Below are 23,039 nucleotides of genomic sequence, written 5' to 3' on the forward strand. Positions count from 1 at the left end.
CTTCGACAGTTATAACAGGCCTATTCATGTTTGTCTGGTGAAGAAGACACTATTCTTCTTTTGTACTTTCTACATGCTCAGGAGTGTTGGAATTATGAGTCCATTACTAGTGTGGGAATGTGAAGTTTGTTGGAATAAAATACCTGTTCCATATGTGCTTTTATGTTTCATGGCTTTAAAGTCCCTCTGTCATTTTTTCCTACCACTGACTCATCCATAAACATCTTGCCAGTGTGTGGTTTTGTGTTGAGTGTGCTTCCTGTGAACTGACCTTCTCTATCTTACACGTCAGCAAAGAACAGCTGTTGTTAATAACAACAGCTAATCTGTGCTCCTGAGCCATCTGTAAAATTCTTCAGCTCCACTAATATATTTGAAAATAGCTGCATGATGTCAATCATTTAAAATTACGTCTCAAAACTCTACAAAACTAGCTTTGGCTTCTTTTATCTGACATTAATTAAAATAATCTCAAAGGGCTTACTCCACTTGTTTTGGCCATTTTTTATTGTACCATAATAGCAAAACTACAAACACAGTACATTCGTCTAGTTTGTTTCATAGAATATACACACTTTGTTTATGTAAATCAAAAAAATAAATAAATATAACATATCTATAACATATCTGCTGGGAAAAAAGCCTTGATTCTGTAAACATTTAATAATTTGAGCTCCAAACCTTTTAACCTACTGATACATTCATCGTTTTAATCTCTGATGATGTGAAGATCCAACTGGTCCGCATTGGTACTATTTAAAACCTGCAGCTTACTGCTGCTACGTGTTTTCAGCCCATGACTTCCCAGAGTCCCTGTAGAGTGAAGCCTTCTTTTAACTTCTCCACTGCTAAACCAAGCTCCTCAGAGAATACTGGCTCCCGGTCTTGTTGCTTTGAAAGAGATTGTAAAAACAGTTGATCACTAAAAATATATAAAGATGACATTTTAAGATAAGAATGAAACAAGGTATCAAAACTGATTATAGTTTACTGTAGTATGGTTATCATACCTTGTTGCCATCAGCAAAATAAGCCTATAAAAATAAAGAATATCCACAAATCAGTAAACAATAATGTATTCCAAAATTATGGCATATCTTTGCTATTCTTGTTTATCATATTAATCGAAAATGATATTTAACATAAGCAGGTTTGAAACTAGGCAACAAAGCCAGTGTTGAGGGGACATCATGATACATGATTTAAGCATGCTTCTATTTTCAGAATGAGAGACTAATCTCCCTGTTGAGTGCATCCGTTATTACTGAATGTAGTGTGCCCACCGTGAAAGCATCAGTCTGCTCATCTGGCTCGATCTCCACGTCATCAGGAGGCTGTTCCACCGTTAGCTCATCCAGTGGCTGAGGCTGGATTAACATCAGAGCATCATCATCATTCATCATCAAACATGTATCATCATTAATTGGCTGGTACCCAAAGTTCTAACCATGTTCTTCACTAAAAGTGGATGTGATGAAAATATAGCCAACTCCTCCAAATGTCCACCTACCTTTTCCTCCATCTCGTACTCAACTCCAAAAATTGGGTTTGCAGAGTACACTTTGTGAAGAGAATTTATTTCTTTCACCGCGTCCTGTAACTTGTCCATTGGATCGATTTTGAAACCTAGTACATACCCTCCTGTCTGAAATAAGTCACACAAGTGAAACACTAAAAACAGGATGAAAGCAAATGCACAAAACCGATGACACATTAACTCTTTTATTATGTGTACTTGAATAAGAAGAATAGAATTTATCCTCTTTAAAAAACAAAAAGAAAGCTTAACAGAAGATTCTATACTGTGACCATTTAACACATTTTATTAGTGCGTTTTCACTCAGACCCACCTGTTGAGAGCTCTCAATGACTAGTGCGAGTCCAAACTTTGAATCTCTAATCCTTATGGAACGCTTGGGAGAAACAAGGACAGAGGAATACATATAACGTGACCATATGATTTGAATGATTTGATATACTCGTTTGCTGACTGCAATAATGAACACTCACAATCTGTAAGTAGGGGATGCTGACGTTGAAGCTCTCATTCATGTTTGCATGCCACACTATCCTCACATTGGTTATGAAAAATGTGCCGAGGTTACCCTGACAACAAAGCAATGCCCATTAGAACATTTTGGGTTGCAACATTTGCCATTGTGTAAAATCTAAGATGCCGGAGCTAGCCTTACACGATTGCGGAACACAAACACAAGACGTGCTGATTACTTTTTTGTGCGTCCTTTTCAATATTACTCTAAGGGATTTACGCTACCTGATCACTGGATAAATTCCAAACTCCATTTATTTTGTCATAAACTTGCTCCCGTGGCAGTAGTCTCAACTGTTTGTTCTGAATCAGAGCTGCTCTTAATTTGAGATCTCTGTACATTTTGGAGGTCTCGTATGCTCTGTATAGGAAATAACCAGTTATAATATTTAAAAAAATATTTTTAGAAAATGTTTTCTTAAACATTTGCTACAAATTTCTTACAAACAGGAAATAAATAATTGAATAATGATTAAATTTTTTAAACAATCCATTCAGGGTTTAAAGGACTGCAGTTTGCTTATATGTGAGATTATGATACCTGTGAACAGCAATAACAGATGTGAAGAGTCTTGGGCTGCCAGGAACTACATTGGTGAATATAAACTCAAATCTTGTATTATTAGATTTGGTCAAGATGTAGAGAGCTTCAGTTTGCCCTCTCAGTTTCTGCAAAGGTTATAAAACCCATGTTATGCACACTTCACAATTTAAATGAAGATGGACTGCAAAATAATACAAACTAATGACTTACAGAATTTGCTGTTCTTGTGGTGATGTTTATGACAGAATTGTATCCCACAGCTGTAAATTTGAAAACAGTTTAATAAAAGTAACTGGGTTTAGGCTATATGTTTTAATGAACTAGATTGAATTCTTATTGGCTACTTCTAACATCAACAACTGATTGATATTTTATCGCTTATGTAACAAATGTATATTAATACATATGAATACAATTCATATTAATACAACATATACTTACACAAGTTAACCCTTGGCAAAGCGACAGAATGCCAGATGATTCTTAAGTTGGTCACTAGGAGTCTTCCTTTGGAATTAAAATGTGGGCAAAGGAAGGTCAGCAGCCTACCCAATGAACCTATGGCTATCCTTTATTATATTTGCTCAAACGACAGACGTGTTTTAATCTTTACATTATATGAAACATGACATATAGACATCACATTACTATCACATATCTTGCCTTTTCGCTGTCTACACGCGAAAGAAATGCAGGCGTTGCACAATACTTTATAAAGCTATAGCTATAGTGTTTATAAAGCTATATAGAGTGTTTATATAGCTATATAACGTGTTTATAAAGCTATACAGAGTGTTTATATGGATATATAGAGTGTTTATATATCTAGGGAGTAATGAGATAAGTTGCTGATGAGATCAACACCTCTATCGCCGTTGTTCCCCTTCGTGTCTTCCACAGAGTCCAGACAGTCGATCAGCACTTCTCCAGCTCTGGTTTTCATCTGTCTAATTCCAGAAAAAGCAACAGTAAACAAAACCATAACGTTAGACCAGTTAGTTTCCAAAATCACCAACGACCCCTTACACCAGCTAGCTTCGTACATCGATTAAATGAAGTAATTACAAGATGCTGCTATTAGCTCACAGATTAACGTGTAGATACACAATTACTTAAACAAACATGATCAAATGAAGGCTGACGCTACCTGGTTACGTCTTAGCTACCCAGCTTAGCCAACCGCTAATCTGGCAGGACACTTATAATCACAGAAAGATTATAGTTAGTTAGAGATGTGTAGTCTATTTATTTGTATTTATAGTGAATACGTATCCAGTGTTGTGAGGCAATGGTTGAGTTCAAGCCGCTATTTAGCTTAGCTTAGCTAGCCGTAGTTAGCTATCTGGCTAAACGGCAGTATTACTTCTGACCAAACTTACTGTGGTGTAATATCAAACCGAACATCTCTGTCCTCCCATAGCGCGTCTAATACGCCCGCCATGGAGAGCTTTTAAATATATCCTTAAATTGCTTTGGATTTAACTTAAGTTATATAGTTAGCTATCCAAACGGGCTTTCTCCATGGGGCTTAACTAGCGTCTTACAATCACCTCGGTAACCGCGAACTACGGCAAGCCCGACGTATCAAACCAATGTTTTAATTCTCCTATGTTACAGTTTTTCCTCAGTCGATTTGCTTCATTTCTCAGATCAGAATCTTTTGCAAATGGACATGGACAATTTTCTGTTGACATTATCAATTGATTATGTCATGTTTATCAAAATGTGTTGTACGGATTGTCTGTTGAATTGTCATACCCTCCAAAACATTTAGTCTTTAGGTCATCGCCTAGGTCATTATATGCAACAGTGCTGAACATGTTGTCATAATCTCTAAGGCATCATTTTACATTTATTTATTTAGTTAATTTTTTTGTTACATTTTGGTAATTTATCCTAAATTGATTCAATTGTTTGCAAGTGAACATTCAGTTACAGTAAGAAAGGGAATTGGTGAAGGCTTATATCAACCAATGGTCTCAACCATAGGTGAGAGGTGTGTCTCATAAATCTTTACTGTAATTGGCAAACATTTATAGACGCTAAAAACTGCAGTATCACAAATTCCCATAATGGAAAGACAAGGCCAATTACAGGGTGAACAACCAATAAGAGGAGTAATACTATGTGGTGTAGAGAAGTAAGACTGTGTGGTGTAAAGCTGAGGGGACAAAACAGTGAAATACGGGCAACGTTTGTGGACCATGTTTTGCATGTAGGTAATGGTCTTACCAGTTGCACACTTAGCAACATTAATAGGCTATGTGAGAAATAAGTTAGCTAGTCAGGGGGGCCCTACAGTGGTCTGCAGTGGGAGGGGCCCAAGGCAGTTGCCTAGCAACGCCTTTATGCAAAGACCGCCTCTGGGTCTTACAATGGCTGACGCTGGTTGCTGGGTGCAGCCAAATATTGGAAGAACAACTATGTCTTCAATCGTTCAAACATTTCATAGAGAAAACAAGTATGTACTGTAATTCAGAAATGTGCTATCTGCTGTAATGCTGCACATTGACATAAATTCTGGCATGTTATGTTGTGATGCCAATGTAAATCATGATGTGTGAAATGAACCAAATCGACTGAGAAAAACTGTAAATGTCTTCTAAGTTTGCGCAGATTTTTTGTAAAGACGAGAAGAGTGATTGTGTCCCATCCCCTTCACTGATCGTGATCTTGATATATCAGTAACGAGAATAATGTTAAACCCATATGATAGCCATTGAAGTAATGCTGAAAGGAATATGACTTTTTAGCATAATTTTATTACAATGCATTTGTATTATTTAAATATTAAATGGGACTTTTGCTTGCAAATTCAGGATTCAGGATGTATGATTTTCCTAAGATATGCGAGTTAAAATTTCAGAAAACAAATGACAAACTCTTTTATCAACCAAATATTTTATTTGTTAAAAAAGTACAAAAGAATCATAAACATTGTACTCAACACACCTGCTTCTAAAATGATTCATAATTACAATTTTTATATATAGTTTTTGATCGAGGGATACTGTACAGTTCAAAGGTAAAAGCACCATCAAATAATTTTATCCATTATTTTCATTAAAAAATAATTAAACCCTTGACTTGTGTTAAAAAGAAAATAAAGCATTAGATTTATCACAGTGACTATACTATACAGGAGGTCCATAATGTTTAAGGTCAGGTGTGGGAATTTTAGGAAATGTCTTAAAACATGTCTTAATATTTATACAAGGTAAACATTAACAGAACACAAAAATACAGTGCAGAAAACCACTACTGGGCATCAAGGAGAAGATGTGAGGTATATAGGATGCATTACTTTTGCAGACAGCAGGTCGGTATATTTAAAAACAGGTTTGGTATGGTAGTTTTTTAAGATTTTCTTTTTGCTGAGGAACAAATTTTCTTAACTTGCTGAAGTGATCTTATCCTCTTCGATCGAGAAGGCAGACGATACTTAGATTCAGTGAGCTTCATATAGACTGTAGTCTTTTTGCATGGCATGAAAAAATATGCTAAGTATAATTGTTATCTAGCTTAGCCCACTGAAGAAAGAGAAAGAGAATATAGATTAGAAAATAAATATAGCATGGAGATTACAAAGGAAATTACATGGAATTCTGGGTTCAAAATCTAGAGCTTTCACTCCAAGGGGTTTTATCCTTAGACATTTTGGATCATTAGTAGGTATAGGAGCTCAAGCATTGTGTAGTCAAGTATTTTGTAATTTACCTGTACTTGTGAGAACACAAGTTTTCTTGCAATCAGCTTCAGAGTCAAAGCGGTTCTCGTTACCATCACAGCCACCGTACCAGAACTGTGCACAGGCATTTGCCTGTTTGTCATAATACCAACGAATAATGTAGTTTCTGCAGGTGCCCTGGCTCAGGTTCAGGGAGCAGCGAGGATCCAGAGGAGCTGCAGAGGGAGAGACACGGAGAAGGTGCTCAGACCACAAGGCAGCAGAACAGTTCATGTGGATCAATGAACTTATAACTGGAAATGCAGCAAGAACCAGACAAGGCTGATATCAAACTTTAGGTGAGTAATGAAGTGTTTCCACACTTACCTGTGTTTATAACAGGATGGGTCACTGAAGTAGAGGTGATGGTTCCCGATGAGGAGGAGAAAGATGATGATGATGATGATGATGATGATGACGAAGGCAGTGATGATGTTGACACATGGGTGGAAGACAGTTTGTTGCCCTCATCCACAGGCTTTATGGGTGGGACAGGTGTTTTATTGACAACAGTTACTTTGCTGCCCACTTGTACACGTGAGCTTAGGTCTAAATCTTCTCCTTCATAGTAGTCTTCCTCCACCTCGACCTGAGTACCAAACATAGCACTTACTTACACACCAAAATCTTAACTAGTTATTACTAGTAGTTTCACTGATCAAGGCTCATGCCTTTTGCAATCAAAGTTTGTTATTATTTTACAACCCTTTAAATTATTATTTACTTAAACACTTATTTTACATTTAAATTTAAATAACATTTTATTTAAACACATTTCTTTTCATAATAGTTTCCAGATCACGTCAATAACTATTGTTTTCATTTCAGGAAATCTAACCAACGTATTATGTAAGAACTAACCCGAGTATTAAGAGGTGCAGGGTTGATTGGTAAAGTGAACGTGTCTCCTCTGTTTCTGACGTGGCTCTGACTGTTAACCTGGGTTCTTTCCAGCTCTGTCTGGTGTGTAATTCCATAACCGTTATTCCCATATAAGACATCTGCATGGTTATCAAAGCCATTGTGCCTGTATCCATTGTGCCCGTTGACACCGTTGGTGATGCGGTTGTAGATGAGTGCTCCATTCTCATCCTCACACAACTGGTTCACGAGCTTAGATTCCAAAGCTGTAAGAGACACCATGCATCTCAGAGTGATAAACAATAATAACAGCTACTCATTAGTACATGCATGGTTCTTCTTAGTCAGTTAGAATTGCAGTCATCTTGATTTTTGAAAGTATATATTTTTTTGTTTGGTTTTAAGGTTCTTTTATGTTAACGTGAAGTTAAAATTAATTTATCCACGTCATCATGTTACAAAGACATCAAATAAAAAGTGTATGAACAGCCATCAGCCTCACCAGGCAATGTGTTGAAGTCATCGATGAGATACATGTGCTCGCTGTCCGGGTCAGAAGCAATGAGGTTAAGTTCCTTGAGGAACTCCGCCTGGGTGGGGTCCGAGGTGTTGACGATGCCCAGAGCGTACATCTCAATATTAGTGGCGTGGGCCTCGCGTACGGCCATGTCCAGCTTCACGGGTTCTCGTTTATCCGCCTGCCCGTCGGTGATGACGATGGCCACTTTGCGCACGCCGTTGCGGGCGCTGTAGAACGCCTCCTGCGTGGCCTTGCGGATGGCTGTGCCTGTGTAGGTTCCTTCACCCATGTAGGGCATCTTCCGGATGGCCTGCTTGACGTCCTGCTTGGTCATGTAGCGTGCCAGGTTGAACTCCAGGTGCACGTCCAGGCTGTAGAGGACGAGGCCGATCCGGGTGGCGTTACGGCCTACGGTGACACGGTCCACCAGTGCTGTCACGAAGTCCTTAATGATCTCAAAGTTCTCAGGGCCCACGCTCTCTGAGCTGTCAATCACAAACACCAGCTCCATGGGCCTCTCCTTACACTTGATACCACATCCTGCAGAGAGACACACACACACACACACACACACACACACACACACACACACACACACACACACACACACACTTTTCAGCAGTGGTGGTGCATTAAGTCATTAGTCATTAGGGTTCCTATTTCACATTGACACATTAGCAATTTAGTACAAGTATAAGTGTAATGGATGTGCAGGAATCAGCCTTCAATGTTTGGAACTTACCGCAGATTTCTTTGATCAGTTTAATGATATCCTCTCGCTAAAAATAAAAGTCGATATTAATCTATATGTTTAACATTGCTTTTATAATGTATATTTAACAGTACATACAGTCAGGAACTTACAGTGAGACCCATTTCCCCTTTTATTCCAGGTCTTCCCTATGGTATAGAAATAGAAAGCTCAATCAAATACTGCCATATTACATATTAAACTGGCAACATGGGCATGACTGCTGACTGCTGACTCAGTTTAGATTCATGCCCAGTTTTTGCTTTGACTCACAGCTAGCCCAGGTTCTCCAGAGTCACCCATGTCTCCTTTAACGCCCTTCAGTCCTCTCTCTCCCTGGTGACCCCTATCACCCTGTAAAAGATGAGCAGGGAAATCTCACACATCATACAACAGAAATTAGATTTACAATGTTTATGTATAATGACTGTAGCCAAAAGATATATAAATACAAATTGACTTCCAGTGGCATAAGCAGACACTTCACCTTAGCACCTGGGAGTCCTTCTCCTGCCGGGCCCCTTGGTCCGGTGACACCCTGGGGCCCCTGGTCTCCCTATAGGGTTCACATGACAAAAACATCCTGATTGACATTAATCTATGCTGGATAAAGTAACATTTCCAAAGGCAATGATATAGATACCATAGGCTGCAGGAGACAGACATACTTTGTGGCCTTGAATTCCCTCTCCTGGGGGCCCAACTGGTCCTGGTGGCCCTGACCTTCCTGTGTTGCCCTTAATCCACAAGAGAACAGCATTAATATCTTACAGCACCTGCTCACTATCTGAACACCAGCGGAGCTCATCGTAACGTCACGCCACTGTAGCAAGCGAGGCATCTTTGCAAATATGCACTGTAGACTGGAACTGAACTGCCTTGAAAGAAAACTAATCCTGATAGTTGATACATACACACTGATTCAGCTTGCTACACGTTTATGCATTCTTAGATCATTCTAGTTTGACATTTGAGATTATTGTCGTTCACAGGAGCTCTGAGTAGGAAACAGTAAAAGGTTTTGGGTTTACCGGTGGGCCCGGCAGTCCCTCGCCTGGTGGTCCTGGCAGACCTGGTAACCCTCGGAAACCCACATCACCCTGCAACAAGGACATTGACTACAGCTTTACACAAGCACAACACGCACAGGCCATGTCATCTGTGCAGTAGTACATGTGTACATGTACAGTTTCGTGCAACAAACGTAACCGACAGTAATGTGGATGGTGATACCTTTGGTCCCGGGAAACCGATGCCCTCTGGCCCGGGCTCACCAGGAAGCCCTGGGAGACCTGGAGGGCCCTGCCAAGAATAAACAACATGGTTTTAGTGTGAATGTGTCACATGGACATTTCAGAGCAGATCACCTGGAATCAGGGGAGAGTTTGGATTTGGATTAGGGACCAGAGTCATGAAAAAGTACGGTCGATCCTGGAGAGATAGGTCCAAACAGACAGACAGATCCACAAAGAAAGACAGATTAGACAAAATGAAAAAAAGAAGCAAGATTCATAACCAGTAAGATAAACAAAGGATCAGTAACCACAGGAGCAATAAAATAATCAACTAATAATCAAAATAATCAAAGATCCAGAGATGTAAATGGGAGGACACCGAAACAAGGTCAGAACCAGAGTAAAACAGAACCTAAAAGAACACGGGCTTAGAAATGCAGTGTGCAGCTTACAAGACTTCACACTATAAAAGAAGACTTACAAGAAGAAACTAACAATCAGGAGCAAGACAATAAGTTAAAACTCAGGAGACAGCGACCTCTGTTGACAAGGGGGGGGAATAAACCTGGCCTGGGTAATATTTGTGTTGTGTATTATAGGAGCATGCTGCGTCATTTGCAGTGTATTATATGGTGCTGTACAAATCTACCTACCACCGGTCCAGGAAATCCTTCACCTTTTGGGCCAAAAGGACCAGGAGGCCCAGGACCACCACGGTCACCCTATTGGACCAAGCCAGACACAGTGAACACTACCATTCGGACATCTATTATTCATACTTCTGAAATAGTCCACCTCATCATGTTTTTTATAGTGTACAGTGGTGGAACATGTACCTTTGGCCCTGGCAGTCCATAGCCTGTTTCCCCAATTGGCCCAGGAGGACCAGGATGTCCCAAATCACCCTAAAGACACAGAGGGATGTCACACCATCATTCTCCATAATCTGCAGAGTGTGATAGTGTGCTGTATTGAACGCTGGAACACTGTCTCTATTGGCCATGGGCCTATTCTATCATGGCTTGCCAGAGTCTGTGGTATGAGGCATGGTTGGAGCATTTTGCATTCATTACCTTCGGTCCTGCAATAGCACGCCCAGGAAGTCCGGGCATGCCTAGTCGCCCTGTTATTCCCGGCTCTCCCTACAAAAACAACACATCAGATTTGAATACCTCACGCCTATATGCGCCACTAACCTGCACATTAACTTTGCAGAGACACACAAAAGGAAGCACGATAGCTACAATAGCTTTGGTGTAAAGATGACATGGAGAATACAGCCATTCTGACTAGCGAAAACGTCATACACAGTGTCACATGGTCTACGTCTTCGGGGGGTTCTCACCTTGGCCCCAGAGGGCCCGGAAATACCAGGCGGGCCCGGTAATCCCCTAATGCCACGCTGGCCTTGGTCTCCCTGTTACAAAAGGGGAGAATATCACTCACCTTCAAGGGTCAATATACAGCATTATACAATTACACCTATTACTTATAGAATTACTTTTTGATATTTGTATGATATGAATGGGTTGGATGACAGGCTGCTGTTAAAGAACGTCCACACAATACTTTTTGAATGACCAATCGGTGCAGCCGAATGCAAACCGACTGCCCTCTGATACCTTCTGATAGGACCATACAATGGAACTGATTTAAGGCATCCAGAGATATTTTTTAGTGATTTACTTTTTCTCCTTGTGTGCCAATTCCTGCGACTCCTTCTGGTCCCCTCAGGCCTGGCACGCCGGGCTCACCCTAATGAAAAGGGAAATGGCCAAAGTGGTGTAATGCACATTCCTTGAGGATGCCTGGATTATAGTTGCTACGATGATGTGTGAACATCTGCCAGGGGGTGTGAGTAGTGGTACCTTTTGGCCCGGGGCTCCATCTTCTCCAGGAAGCCCAGGTAAGCCTGCCAGTCCTGCCGCTCCTGGTTCACCCTGAGAAGAAGTGCATTGTGGTTCTGTGCTTCTCTCAAGCAATCCGTGTGTCAAATCAGCTCAAATCATTACTGGGTAGCTGGAGCATTTGACATTTGAGTGTTTTGGAAGTCGTCAACCAGTTGCAAGGACAAAACGAACAAACAAGCAAATAAAACAAATATGTACACGTGTACCTTTGGTCCTGGATCTCCGATCCCTCTGTCTCCTGGGCTGCCAATCTCTCCTGGGAGTCCTTGGTCACCCTAAAGACAGTGATAATCAGTAAGCATTATTTGTGTATGTCATGGGTACTGTTAAAGCATCTTGGCTTTGCCATGGATTTGTACTACATTCATAAAATTTGATTTTGCAGTGAATTATGTGGATGTGGTGACGCTAACCTTTGGTCCAGGGAGGCCCTCTCCTGGGGGGCCTCTGTTTCCTGGAGGACCGCGTGGACCTTCTACACCCTGTTTGGGAGGAACACCAAACTTTTTCTAAAAGCCATGGGCTCAGTTTGTCTCAACTGGATATATCAGTTGATCATGAATCACTGCATTTCTTGCAAGGGTGGCTGTTGACAAATGCTTCAAGGCCCCATCGTGTTACCTTCTCTCCCTGGATACCAAGACCTGGGAGCCCAACAGGGCCGGTGTGACCTGGAGGCCCAAACTCGCCCTAAACACCCCAGACAGGCAGACAGAAAATGTCAACTACAGGGACAGGAAACAAATGCACTAATAACATGTTCAGTTCACAATGCTCAGATTGGTACCATTAATCATCCTTCTATGCCAACTTCACTGTGCTATGCAGCTAGGAGCAGGTGTCTCATTCTAACTTCATCAGTAAAATCTTTAAAGGACTGTTGTGGAATTCTGTAATGAGACTCATAGATTTATGGTATCTGGTATACTTTTCCCACAGTAACTCAAGATCTTCCACCATCCCATCTGCTAGTTTCTCCCCAACTTCCCAGCATGACTTGTGCAGGCTACGGCAACCTCAAAAGGTCAATCGCTCACTTTGTATGTACTCCTTTATACCTTTTGTGTAGCAGACATGGTGGTTTTATGTGAATACCATTCAACAGCTGACATATTTACAGCCCACCTTTTCTCCTTTGATTCCAACGCCTGGCTGTCCCCTTGGCCCTCTTGGCCCCTCGGGTCCACGGTCACCCTGTCAGACAAAAGGCAAAGCAGTCAGCCCTGTGGCCGTTAACCGTTCCTGCTTCTCTTCACCACGGGGCCGAGTTCACCACATCAACAGTCTCTTTCTATATCCCTGGGTCTGAAATGCAAGAAAGGCAAACACATCTTCCCTCCTTCAAACAATGGAACAAATCTAATCTTGGGGTTTTTAGGTGCAATTCCACCACACTGTTCTCTAAGTGATGGATTGTTTATTGTCCTTTAGTCATGTAAATCACATTGATGTACAGATGAATAAAACTGGTAGCTTTGAGTCCACCATTCTTTTAGTACAAGGTGTTTGTTCTGCCTTTCTGAAAATTGCCTTGTACTAAAGGATATGGTTTTCCCCTAAAGGTCCATGGCAGACTTCTGACAAATGTTTAGAAGCCCGAGGATATGCTAGCACATGTTGCAGTTTAATCTGATTACAAATCCATTTTTGATTACATAATTATTCTCATTTGCATCATACCTACTGGTGTTAAACCATTTGCATTCCAAACTTGCATCCACATGCGTGTGCCCCAACTTGCAATGAGGTACCGGGACAGACACCTGTTGTAGCCCACCCCGCATGTTTGAGAAGAACAGTGGACGAGCTTACTCCATGGTCGTGAAAGTGCAATCCAGATGTGCACGTTTCAGATGGCTCACGTGTAAAACTAGAAATGACCCTGCGTGACCCCTGCATATCTTTATACCTCTGTTGCACTATAGAAAGAATGACATTTTCAGAATAACATGGGCACTTTAGGATTTAATATGATTCTGGTTGCTTCACAACAAGGGATTAGATATAAGAGATTAGAAATAAGGGATTAGGGATGTTTCTCAATGATTTGTACATTTGCAAGTACACCCAAATTACAGTCATGGCACACAAACATTAATGTATAGCCCTGAGCTACCAAAAGTGACAGATCCTCCTATGGTGGGATTTGAATAATTACTATCTTCAAGGTGGGGCTGCCATCACGTCACATTTTACTTTTACTTTACATGCTTCTGGCGATAGCAAATGCTCTTTCCATTAAAGAGTATAGTAGATAATATCTGAGAGAGGATAGAAGGCAACCTATGCTAGAAGGACACTTACCTTAGGTCCAGGAAATCCTTCTCCCTGTGGTCCTTTCTCCCCTTGCACACCCTGTGGACCTTGAGGTCCCTGTTCACAGATAATAATTTATGTTTTTGAGTATTTAGTAACGTTAAGAAATTGTGCTGCCACAGCACAGCATTATCAATATTTTTTTTTGCCTTGAGACCAAGACCATGCATGTGGAAGCATGCTGGTTCTTAATGAAGAGAACTGCTGGCAGTAGATGTACATTGGCTGATAAATCAATTCACTTGGAGAAAGAAGGAAAATCTGTGTTATGGGTCGTTGGGCACTCACAGGGGGCCCCGATTCTCCAATCCCTGGTGGGCCGGGAGGACCTAATCTGCCCTGAAGTCCCACGTCGCCCTGCAGACAAAATTCCAGAGTGATGAGATCATGATGTGTCTATGACTTCAACTCAACTTCTGAGTTTTAGCATGCTGCTATTTTAGAGAAATTGATGTTCTAGTAAGGCCTACACTGAAACCTGTGTTGAGTAAAATTTGTTTTTAAATGAGTTGCAAGAATGACCTGGAGAGGAGGAGCTAACACTCTTCAGGAGTCTATCCTGTCTAGCAGCATGTTGGAAGAAGGGGTTTGTTGTGGATTTGGATACGAGATGATGGTTCTGGAGAAGAAATATATACTGACCTTTGGCCCAGGAAGTCCAATTCCTGTTTCACCCTGGAGGCCTGGAGGACCAGGTGCACCACGCTCGCCCTGTCATAGCATGTCAAACATTTGTTATTTGAAGATATATTTGCTATGATTTATTATTCTTGCATATTTATCCCTCTTGCCTAAAAACAAGAACAAACAAGTATCCCATCTGGCACTGAGATAAAACAATACTTTGCACCTGATTGTTTGCTTGCTGGTTCAGACAATTCTACGAGGGTCTGTTACTCACACCTTGTTGCCTGCGGTGACAGATCCACAGCTCATCTGCTGATATGAATACTAGTCCCAAGTCAAGTCAAGAAGACATGACTTATTTTTAATAACCACAGCTCTCCTCAAGGGCAACCAGAGAAATCTCTCCCTCTACCGGTGTAGAGGTCTTAAAGGTTTATAATGACTTATTTTCAGGCTTTAAATCAACTCAACTGTCTAGGCCCTCAGTGGGGTAGCGGTGCTTGGTCTTGCAAATCTGAACAGGTTTAAGCTCATTCTTTTCAGACTCTATGCCTGCGAGCTAACAGAAAAAAAGGAATCAACAAAGAATGAAATAATAGGTTTTCAACACTCTGCTGTATGCTCAGATGGTGTTGTGCACTGTCTGTCTGTCTGTATGTCTGTCTGTCTGTCTCGCTTTTCTCTTCTCCAAGCACTGCAGCTCCAGTACAATTCTCTCCAGTGACTCCAGTTCACATGGGAGTGGGCTGTGATTGCATGATATGTAGCTAATTAGAAAGAGCGTTCAAGTGATTGCCTCTTGTTTCTTTTTGGTTTGGGATAGAGACGGTATAGGCATTATCACAGCAGATTTATATATATCCCACCCCCATTCACTTCTCCGTCTTCATCACACATACCATCACCTTTGGCAATTTAAACAAACTTCTAAACCCATCCGCCGCTTCCTTATTCTGGTAGTCTGGGCTGTGATAGCCCCCACTGTGAGTCATTTTTTCCCTCTTCACTGCCTCCATGACTATCCGCCCGCCTTTGTGTCTGACTCCATACATTATCATTTTTTCACCTCTCAACATGGAGGATTAGCTGAGGTTTGCTTACAAGCATAATCTACCTGCCAATCATGCCCTATCATGATCATATAGTTGCAGCACGCACTTTGTTTTGCATCATTACATTATTCTGGTTTTAGCTTGTTTGTTGCGGATAAATAGTACGAGTTAAAGACACGCGCAGGTTCACAATTATCTCATTAGGCCACTGTGCGTTACATGCATACCACACATCACCTTTGTTCATTACACCTGCATGTTGGTACATGGAAAAACATCAGAGTTTGCATTTATGTGAGAAACACCTTACTGTCGTTATTAACTGTAATGACAGTCGTTTAGAATGTCTGTTTAAGGGGTAGTATTAAATTGTAAAATGCACACAGTTCTTGTGAACTTAGGAACCCCTACTGGGCAAATTTGCAAGACCTCTTGGGACACTTCCTGTAGTTAAATTAAACACAAAACCAGACTGCTCGCTGAATACCCTTTAAACAAAATCTGGTGCAGACAGGTAAAAATGATGATTGTAGGGTTCCCTATGTCTCCTGTGAACCATTCCCAGGTGTGCATGTAAAAAAAGTCCACTGTAAGTGACAGTTGAACATTAGATGATTCAGACCTTCTTTCCCAGTGGGCCTTCTGGTCCAATGTCACCCTGTGGTCCTGGCAAACCCTAAAGGTGAAATATAAGCATGTATATTGCAGTGATATAGTACTGCATTGCTGGGATCTAAGTGATGCATCATTAGACAACAATACAAGATTTATTTAAATAGTGTCTGGTGCCTCACATATAATAAGGTCATATATTTAGGTCAAAGCAGCTTTGTTTTCACCCACCTGCAAACCTCTGGTTCCTCTTGTGCCAAGAGGACCCTCTGGACCCTGAGAAATGTTTAATTTAGTTTAATAACCATTTCACATAAAACCACTGATGGATTACTGAACATGGTTGCCTCTTCTAAAATGTAAATCTTGTTAAAGTGCCAAAGCATAAAATGAAGATTTATACACACCCTGTCACCCTTGATTCCTGGTGTGCCACATTCACCTCGATCTCCCTTCAGACACGAGAGTAAAAGGAGGTGATGTTAATAAACACATAATTATAGATAAATTACAAGTGATGGACTCCGGTGATCACCCTGACAATCCCAACGTACCTTTTCTCCTTTGTAGCCAGGTTTCCCCTACAAGCCAGAAAGACAAACTGATTACAAGTCAATATTTTTGTTTCAATTATCTCCATAGAAACGTTATATTAGGTCGACCAATAAAAATGCTTATAGCAGCATGTGTCAGCGTGTGTCAGTCCAGTCCAGTCTGGTTCCACTGCAGGACTCACTTCTGTGCCCTCGCGACCAGGAAGTCCACTCAGACCGCCCTCTCCCTGGAGGGAATGGGAAAATAAACAATTAGAAACAATCATCAGATCCAAATAAACAAATCATCTGCATTATAGGAGATATACCTTTGAGACCTGAATATAATAAATGGTATGTATGTAGGTTATTACAATTATCAAGGCTGTATCGAATAAGATTTGATTAGACAGTAAATATGACATTGAATTATATTGTATAGCTATAAAGACCTCAGGTTGGGTCACTGACATACTGCGCTGAAGCATGTTACATACTGTTTTGATTAGGCTTTTGCCATTGGCTGACATTACATGTAGACACCCACCAGCAAATATAATACAGAGATATACGATGGAAGAGTGCTAACCTTTTGACCTTTAGGCCCAGGGGCTCCATCTTCACCTGGACGACCTTTCTTTCCCTTTTGGGGTTATAAGCAGAATAAAGGATTCATGCGTTAGTGAAAGTAACATGGTGGAAAATAAAACTTCTCTTTTAATAGCCTCATCTGTCTTCCTGGAACAATGCCAAGAGCAGACTCACCAATCAGGGCAGACTTAAATCAGAGCAGCCATAGACAATTTAAGAAAAGCAAAATAGGAGGACACTGTATAGTGTGAGCTGTACATGAGAATGAAGGCGGGAAGAGGAGACGGCCATGACTGTGTGTGTGTGTGTGTGTGTGTGTGTGTGTGTGTGTGTGTGTGTGTGTGTGTGTGTGTGTGCAGGGAGAGAGGCCAAATCAGAATAAAATCTCCAGTCAGGGATGGTCACACCTGGTAAACGCGCACTATATCTTTTTCCAGAATGGCATTCAGCAGCCATTTAACTAACGAGAGCAATTAACCGGGGTTACAATGCTTGGAATCTCTGCTAGGTGAAAGCACCTGGAAAATGGTGCAGCTGTCTGACAGACTGAGATGAGCCAGGCGCTGATCTGTGGAATCAAAGGCGGTCTTCTCACTTCAGGTGTGACTCTCGATCATGTAGAGCCTCCGCTCTGATAAAGGCTGCATGATAATGTCTGTCTCTGTCTGGGACTGTGGTCAAAACACTGAGGCCTGGGGGATGAGTTGGTCTGTACTATTTAGATAGGAACAAACTGTCTTTTTTTGTTTAGTGGCAGAGATGTTTAGTAGGAGAACCAACAGTCCTTAAACAGAATTAATACTGACTGTAATATTTTTCAATATAAAATGTAAAAATATTTTATTATTCTTTGCCTTTTTTTGGTACACTTATTCTAAGATGTTCTCTTATTCTCTAAACTCTAATTCCTGACTACATTCTTCATTTTGTTATCTTTTAGTCTTACTATTTATCAGTGCTTAGCTAATGTTTTGGGTTATTTATTGTGTATTATATGTTTGTGTGCTGTTTGGATTTCTAGGTCATAACTTTGTTGGAATTATTCCAGTAGGTCGAAATAGCTATTTTTAAATGATGCATTAAGTGCTTAGAGCTTCAATTATAACATGTGTTCCATGCATTTTTAGATTTAAATTGAAAGGAAGCTAAAAGTGAATACATGTCTGTTTTTGCACCTTTAAGCCTAATCTGGTGTTAGTGATGACAGATGCAAAAAAAACCCTGTAATTATACCCAGCTTCACAAATCAAAACAATTATTTCAAATGCCAGAATCCTGCCTATAGAGTTGGCTGACACTGTCACTTCTTAGAATGGACAACAAACCAACCAAACAACCAAACATCCAACCAACCAAACAACCAAACATCCAAACAAACAACCAAACAACCGACCAACCACACCCATATGGGATTAAAAATAAGAGAGTTACAGAAGACAGCACTTACGGCTGGGCCTGCAGTTCCTTTCTCGCCCTTCTCACATGCACATTTCTGAACCCTGGGACACTTTAAAAGAAACATGGTTTTAGGATGAAAATGTGAGGTTTACACCTATCAGTTCCATTTTGATTACAAACATTTCTAATCCACACAGGAGCTTTAAATATGAACTGCTTACCCCTTCATCAGCAAGCTGAGCCTGTTTGGAGACAAAGGAAAGCGATCAGAATCTCGAAGACAACCACCTTACATCATACATGACCTCCAGTGACATAAAACATTCTGGGTCATGTAAGGTTACTTTCAAAGATTTGTTTCAACATCCTAACATATTCTAGCAAGTGGGTAAACCTTCCTTAATGTTCCTGGACCCTCCAGTGGGTCGGACCTCTCATTCTTCATTGCTGTAACTACATACCATTGCTATTAGATTCATTGTAGTTCCTGAATAACTCAGTTGTGGCATAATTTATTGTCAGATTAATAAATGTACAATAAGCTTTTAAGGGGGCCTTTATACAAGCTTTTAAGGGGCCTTCAATGTTTAGAACTAACCTTGAAACAACAGATATTTACAGTATGTTTCAACAGTGTAAAATGTTAATTTAATTGTTAATGGATAAAAACAATATTTTATATTTCACATAAATAATACAAGAGGCTTAATATTAGATTAGCTTCATTAAAATCTGATCAAATTGATTGTACATTGAACTTTTTTTGATAGACAAATGGATTTGGATGTTTCTGGCTAAAAGAAATCCAATATTCCAATGACCAAATTTGTGTAAATCAGTCACAAGAAAAACACAAATCGCATGAAAGGAAAAGTGAAGAAGATTAAAATCTACAGAATATTTCCACCTAGAGGAATGTCAGCGGAACAGCAACAGGATATGTATGTACACGTTAAACACCAAATGTGGACTGACTGAGCAAGGCCTTTTGAAATACCAAAGAAGACAGAATGACAGAACTGAAAATTCTAACTATAAAGTTTGTATTTTTCCAGACAACTTGTGTCAGAAAATTTGTAGAATTCTACCTTATTAAAATAGGTCTGCTGCTGCTTTTCTATAAGATATTTCCAAGCAAGTAAACCATTGACCTTTGACACTACCTTAGACTTTAAAGACAGTGATCCAAATCTGGACCTGTCATCTGAATCAGGTCCTATATTTTGTAATTTCTCATAATTTCTCCTGGATAAAGGGAGAGATCTGCAGGACCTGGACCTTGAGGATTGTGGTTTGAATCCCCCTGGTCTAAAATATACTGGGCCAAATGTATTAAATATTTAAATGTGATATTAACAGCCAACAGACGTAGGTAGGTTCATCATTTGAATAAATGTATTGCATTTTGTCCTCATTTGCATGTGATGCTAGCAGTTTATAAAATAAGACCTTTCCGCAACTACCACCTGAACCTGCCTGATGGTAAACTGTCCTAGTAAGAAGCTGCTTGAACTTTTCTTTAACAAGATTTGGTAATGCACAAATGTAAATAAATGACGTATTTAAAAGGCACATTTTTGGTCTGTCTGAAGTGAGCAGAATGGCAAACTCTGCGCCTGCAAAAGTAGAAGGGGCATGAAGAGGAAGGGTACCTGCTTCACAATACCACAAACCTTTGCCAAAAGAAACGCAAATTTAGGCATCACAGAGGAAGAGACTATAAACAGATGCTGCTCTGCAATGATTTATAAAGAGCACTGAAGAAGTCAAATGGAAGCCCCTGCTGTGATGAAAGTTACGAATGCCTTACATTCTTGTGTAACTGGCGGTTTTCTCATGACTGGGGTTTAGCATCTGTCTGTGGGAGTGGATCTTTAATATATATATATGGCCTCATTTACATGTTTTAATTGGCTCTCCCCTTGGGTGAATTGCAGCAATAAGGTGACACATTATCATCATGGTATCATTACTTTGTTGCACATTTTGGTTGGTGTAATAAAAATGTATAATATAGCAATTATATTGTATAATATTTCCAGTAATTTTATGTTTTATGTGCATAAACAAAGAATTATACTACACTAAATACACTAATCAATATGTATTTATATTTGAAACTTTTCTAAACCCCCGTCTGGCCAATGACACCAGATGGGAATTTTAGTGTTGTACTTTTTGGCATTCACTTTTGGCACAACTACCAGCTGCAGGTTTCATAAAATGTTCCATGGCCCTGAGAGAAATCTTATCAGTCTGGGAGGGACACCGTACTTACAATCTCAGTGAGTATCTTCTCTGTGATGTTGATGTCCTGCAGGTTGTGGAGGAAGCGTGAGGCTGGCGTGCTGGCCAGCAGCCTCAACTGGGCTACGTTGGCTGGCTCTTTGGCGGTGTGGGTGATGCCGATGGTGAAGAACTTCACTCCCTGGTTCTTAGCATCAGCCGTGGCGGAGAAGATGTCGGGGTTCCTCGGGTGGGCGACCCCGTCTGTGTACAGCAGTGCGATCTTAATTCTGTCGGGACTGGACTCCTCCATGAAGATTCTGGTGGCGTTGGTGATGGCGTAGGTGGTGTAGGTGCCGTGTCCTATGTGGATCATGGGGGCCACGTTGCTTTTGAAGGGCTCCATGCCCCTCCACTGCTTGAGCGTCTGCTCCGTCACCACGTGGCTGCTGTACTGCAGGACCGCCACGCGCCAGCTCAGCCTGCGGCCCGTCTCCAGGCGGATGCTGCCCAGCCCGTCCACGATGTCCATGGCGGACTGCTTCTCCCGCTGGTGGTGGCCTTTGGCGTTTTCGGAGCTGTCCACAAGGACCGCCAAGTCCAGACCACAGTCCTCATCCAGGATGGCTTTTAAACAGGAGGTCAGTCAAAATGTACACACACACACACACACACACAAACTGTGTTTTCCTGCCTGTCATTTTTAGCCATGTGAGTCAATCTGCTTATCTGGCAGTAATTTAATTGTATTTTATTATCTTGTGTTCCATCATTTTTTTACATAAACAAAATATTGGTGATGCACTATTTTTGAATCATCATTGGAATAAATCCAAATGGCATTATGTGTGTTGTATTCATCAAACTAGAGGTCTTAGCTAAACCCATTTAACAAGCCTTAAGACACATCACTCGTCAAATCCCTATTTACTCTCAAGGTGAAGAAGGCTCTGATCAGTATATCATGCTGACGATGTAGGAAATGTGTCAGTAAGAATGCCTCAGGACATAAAGACAGTAAAATATGTGGCCCTATTAGAGGAATATTACACACAAGAGAGCTTAAAAAAGTTAAAAGGAGTGAACATGCACCAGCATGTTTGAGAAAATATATATATATTCCATTTTGGATTTTTTCCATTTGTGCTCAAAATCCAAATGAATTCAACGGAATGGAAAAAATGAATGTATGACACTTTCCTAGCACCAATGTGCCCTTAATAACATGCTCAAGCATGATCATGAATGTCTGATATCGCACACGCAGTGAGGAGTTTGCCTTACCTTGTCCATCATGTTTCTGTGTTAAAGCTGCAGGATGCCCTTTGACCCTGGGTCTCTTCCCAGCAGCCCTCTCCTCATAGTATTCCTGCGCGTAGACACCGAGCAAGCCGGCCAGCACCAGCAGCCAGCGCAGCTGGTGACACATGCCTGCTGAGACAAAGAGCTGCTCAATCCACCGCTTTAATCCACCTCAACGTCATACTCAACATCATACTCATTAGGTAGTTCAGATCCTAGCACATGCTAAGAATGGGGAAAGATATTTTTAAACAGCAATCAAGCACTCTTTCAACTGCACTCAGTTGCGAGTGGGTGCTGTTTGAAGCCAGTATATTCAGCACACGAGGATAGAAAGAAGCAAATAGCTGGGGTGCTGTTAACTAAAGCTGCCATAGAATTTCAAGAGTGACAGTGAATGACATAATAAGAATACAAAACATTTACATTAAAACATTCCATGCTAAGAAATGCACTTATTTTTTTTTTAATGTCAAGTTTCTTACAAAATAACAATGCTGACAGAACTCGTCACTCTAAGCCATAAATGTAGTTATTACTTACTTTTGTCTGCAAAAAAAGAGAGCCAGTGGTATAAGAGAGAGATGCCAAGACAGGGAGGGAGAAAGAGAGGGAGTGAGAGAGCGAGAGAGAGGCAGACGCCGGCCTGAGTTTGTGTTACGTCTCTGAACGTGTAGCAGCTCTCAGCATCCTGGGGCTGGTGTAGTGAGTGAGCTCCTGCTCATTTCCCTACGCCTTTTGAAGAGAGGAGGGACCTCCACATTCACTCCCCCCGGGGGCAGGC

The 23,039-nt window shown here is 40.9% G+C and overlaps 2 protein-coding genes across 4 annotated transcripts; both read right to left on the minus strand.

Annotated features, from left to right (window-relative positions):
- Positions 1 to 486: 486 nt before the first annotated feature.
- Positions 487 to 4,165, minus strand: bbs5 (Bardet-Biedl syndrome 5). 2 transcript variants are annotated; one of them, XM_077002679.1, is made up of 12 exons: positions 3,974 to 4,165; positions 3,459 to 3,541; positions 3,036 to 3,101; positions 2,805 to 2,854; positions 2,592 to 2,719; positions 2,276 to 2,411; positions 2,011 to 2,106; positions 1,851 to 1,913; positions 1,511 to 1,645; positions 1,284 to 1,367; positions 1,011 to 1,034; positions 487 to 891 (listed from the first exon to the last, which is right to left on the minus strand). In XM_077002679.1, exons 1-12 carry the CDS (start codon positions 4,033 to 4,035, stop codon positions 790 to 792), a joined length of 1,029 nt encoding a protein of 342 aa, XP_076858794.1. In that variant the 5' UTR covers positions 4,036 to 4,165; the 3' UTR covers positions 487 to 789. The 2 variants fall into 2 exon arrangements, with proteins under 2 accessions (XP_076858794.1, XP_076858795.1); XM_077002680.1 differs by lacking the exon at positions 3,974 to 4,165 and adding an exon at positions 3,742 to 3,782.
- Positions 4,166 to 5,487: 1,322 nt separating this feature from the next.
- Positions 5,488 to 22,970, minus strand: col28a2a (collagen, type XXVIII, alpha 2a). 2 transcript variants are annotated; one of them, XM_077002687.1, is made up of 36 exons: positions 22,799 to 22,970; positions 22,238 to 22,387; positions 21,006 to 21,580; positions 18,949 to 18,969; positions 18,777 to 18,836; positions 17,328 to 17,381; positions 16,942 to 16,986; positions 16,760 to 16,786; positions 16,613 to 16,657; positions 16,437 to 16,481; positions 16,216 to 16,269; positions 14,557 to 14,625; positions 14,203 to 14,271; positions 13,903 to 13,971; positions 12,724 to 12,792; positions 12,220 to 12,288; positions 12,012 to 12,080; positions 11,805 to 11,873; positions 11,557 to 11,628; positions 11,375 to 11,443; positions 11,034 to 11,105; positions 10,762 to 10,830; positions 10,525 to 10,593; positions 10,342 to 10,410; positions 9,687 to 9,755; positions 9,485 to 9,553; positions 9,122 to 9,190; positions 8,941 to 9,009; positions 8,727 to 8,807; positions 8,567 to 8,602; positions 8,445 to 8,481; positions 7,685 to 8,242; positions 7,183 to 7,448; positions 6,649 to 6,910; positions 6,312 to 6,497; positions 5,488 to 6,124 (listed from the first exon to the last, which is right to left on the minus strand). In XM_077002687.1, exons 2-36 carry the CDS (start codon positions 22,380 to 22,382, stop codon positions 6,117 to 6,119), a joined length of 3,684 nt encoding a protein of 1,227 aa, XP_076858802.1. In that variant the 5' UTR covers positions 22,383 to 22,387; positions 22,799 to 22,970; the 3' UTR covers positions 5,488 to 6,116. The 2 variants fall into 2 exon arrangements, with proteins under 2 accessions (XP_076858802.1, XP_076858801.1); XM_077002686.1 differs by having other exon boundaries at positions 5,489 to 6,124; positions 22,238 to 22,384.
- Between the last annotated feature and the right edge of the window lie 69 nt (positions 22,971 to 23,039).

Source organism: Brachyhypopomus gauderio, chromosome 4, assembly GCF_052324685.1.
Source record: "Brachyhypopomus gauderio isolate BG-103 chromosome 4, BGAUD_0.2, whole genome shotgun sequence".
NCBI classification, from domain to species: domain Eukaryota; kingdom Metazoa; phylum Chordata; class Actinopteri; order Gymnotiformes; family Hypopomidae; genus Brachyhypopomus; species Brachyhypopomus gauderio.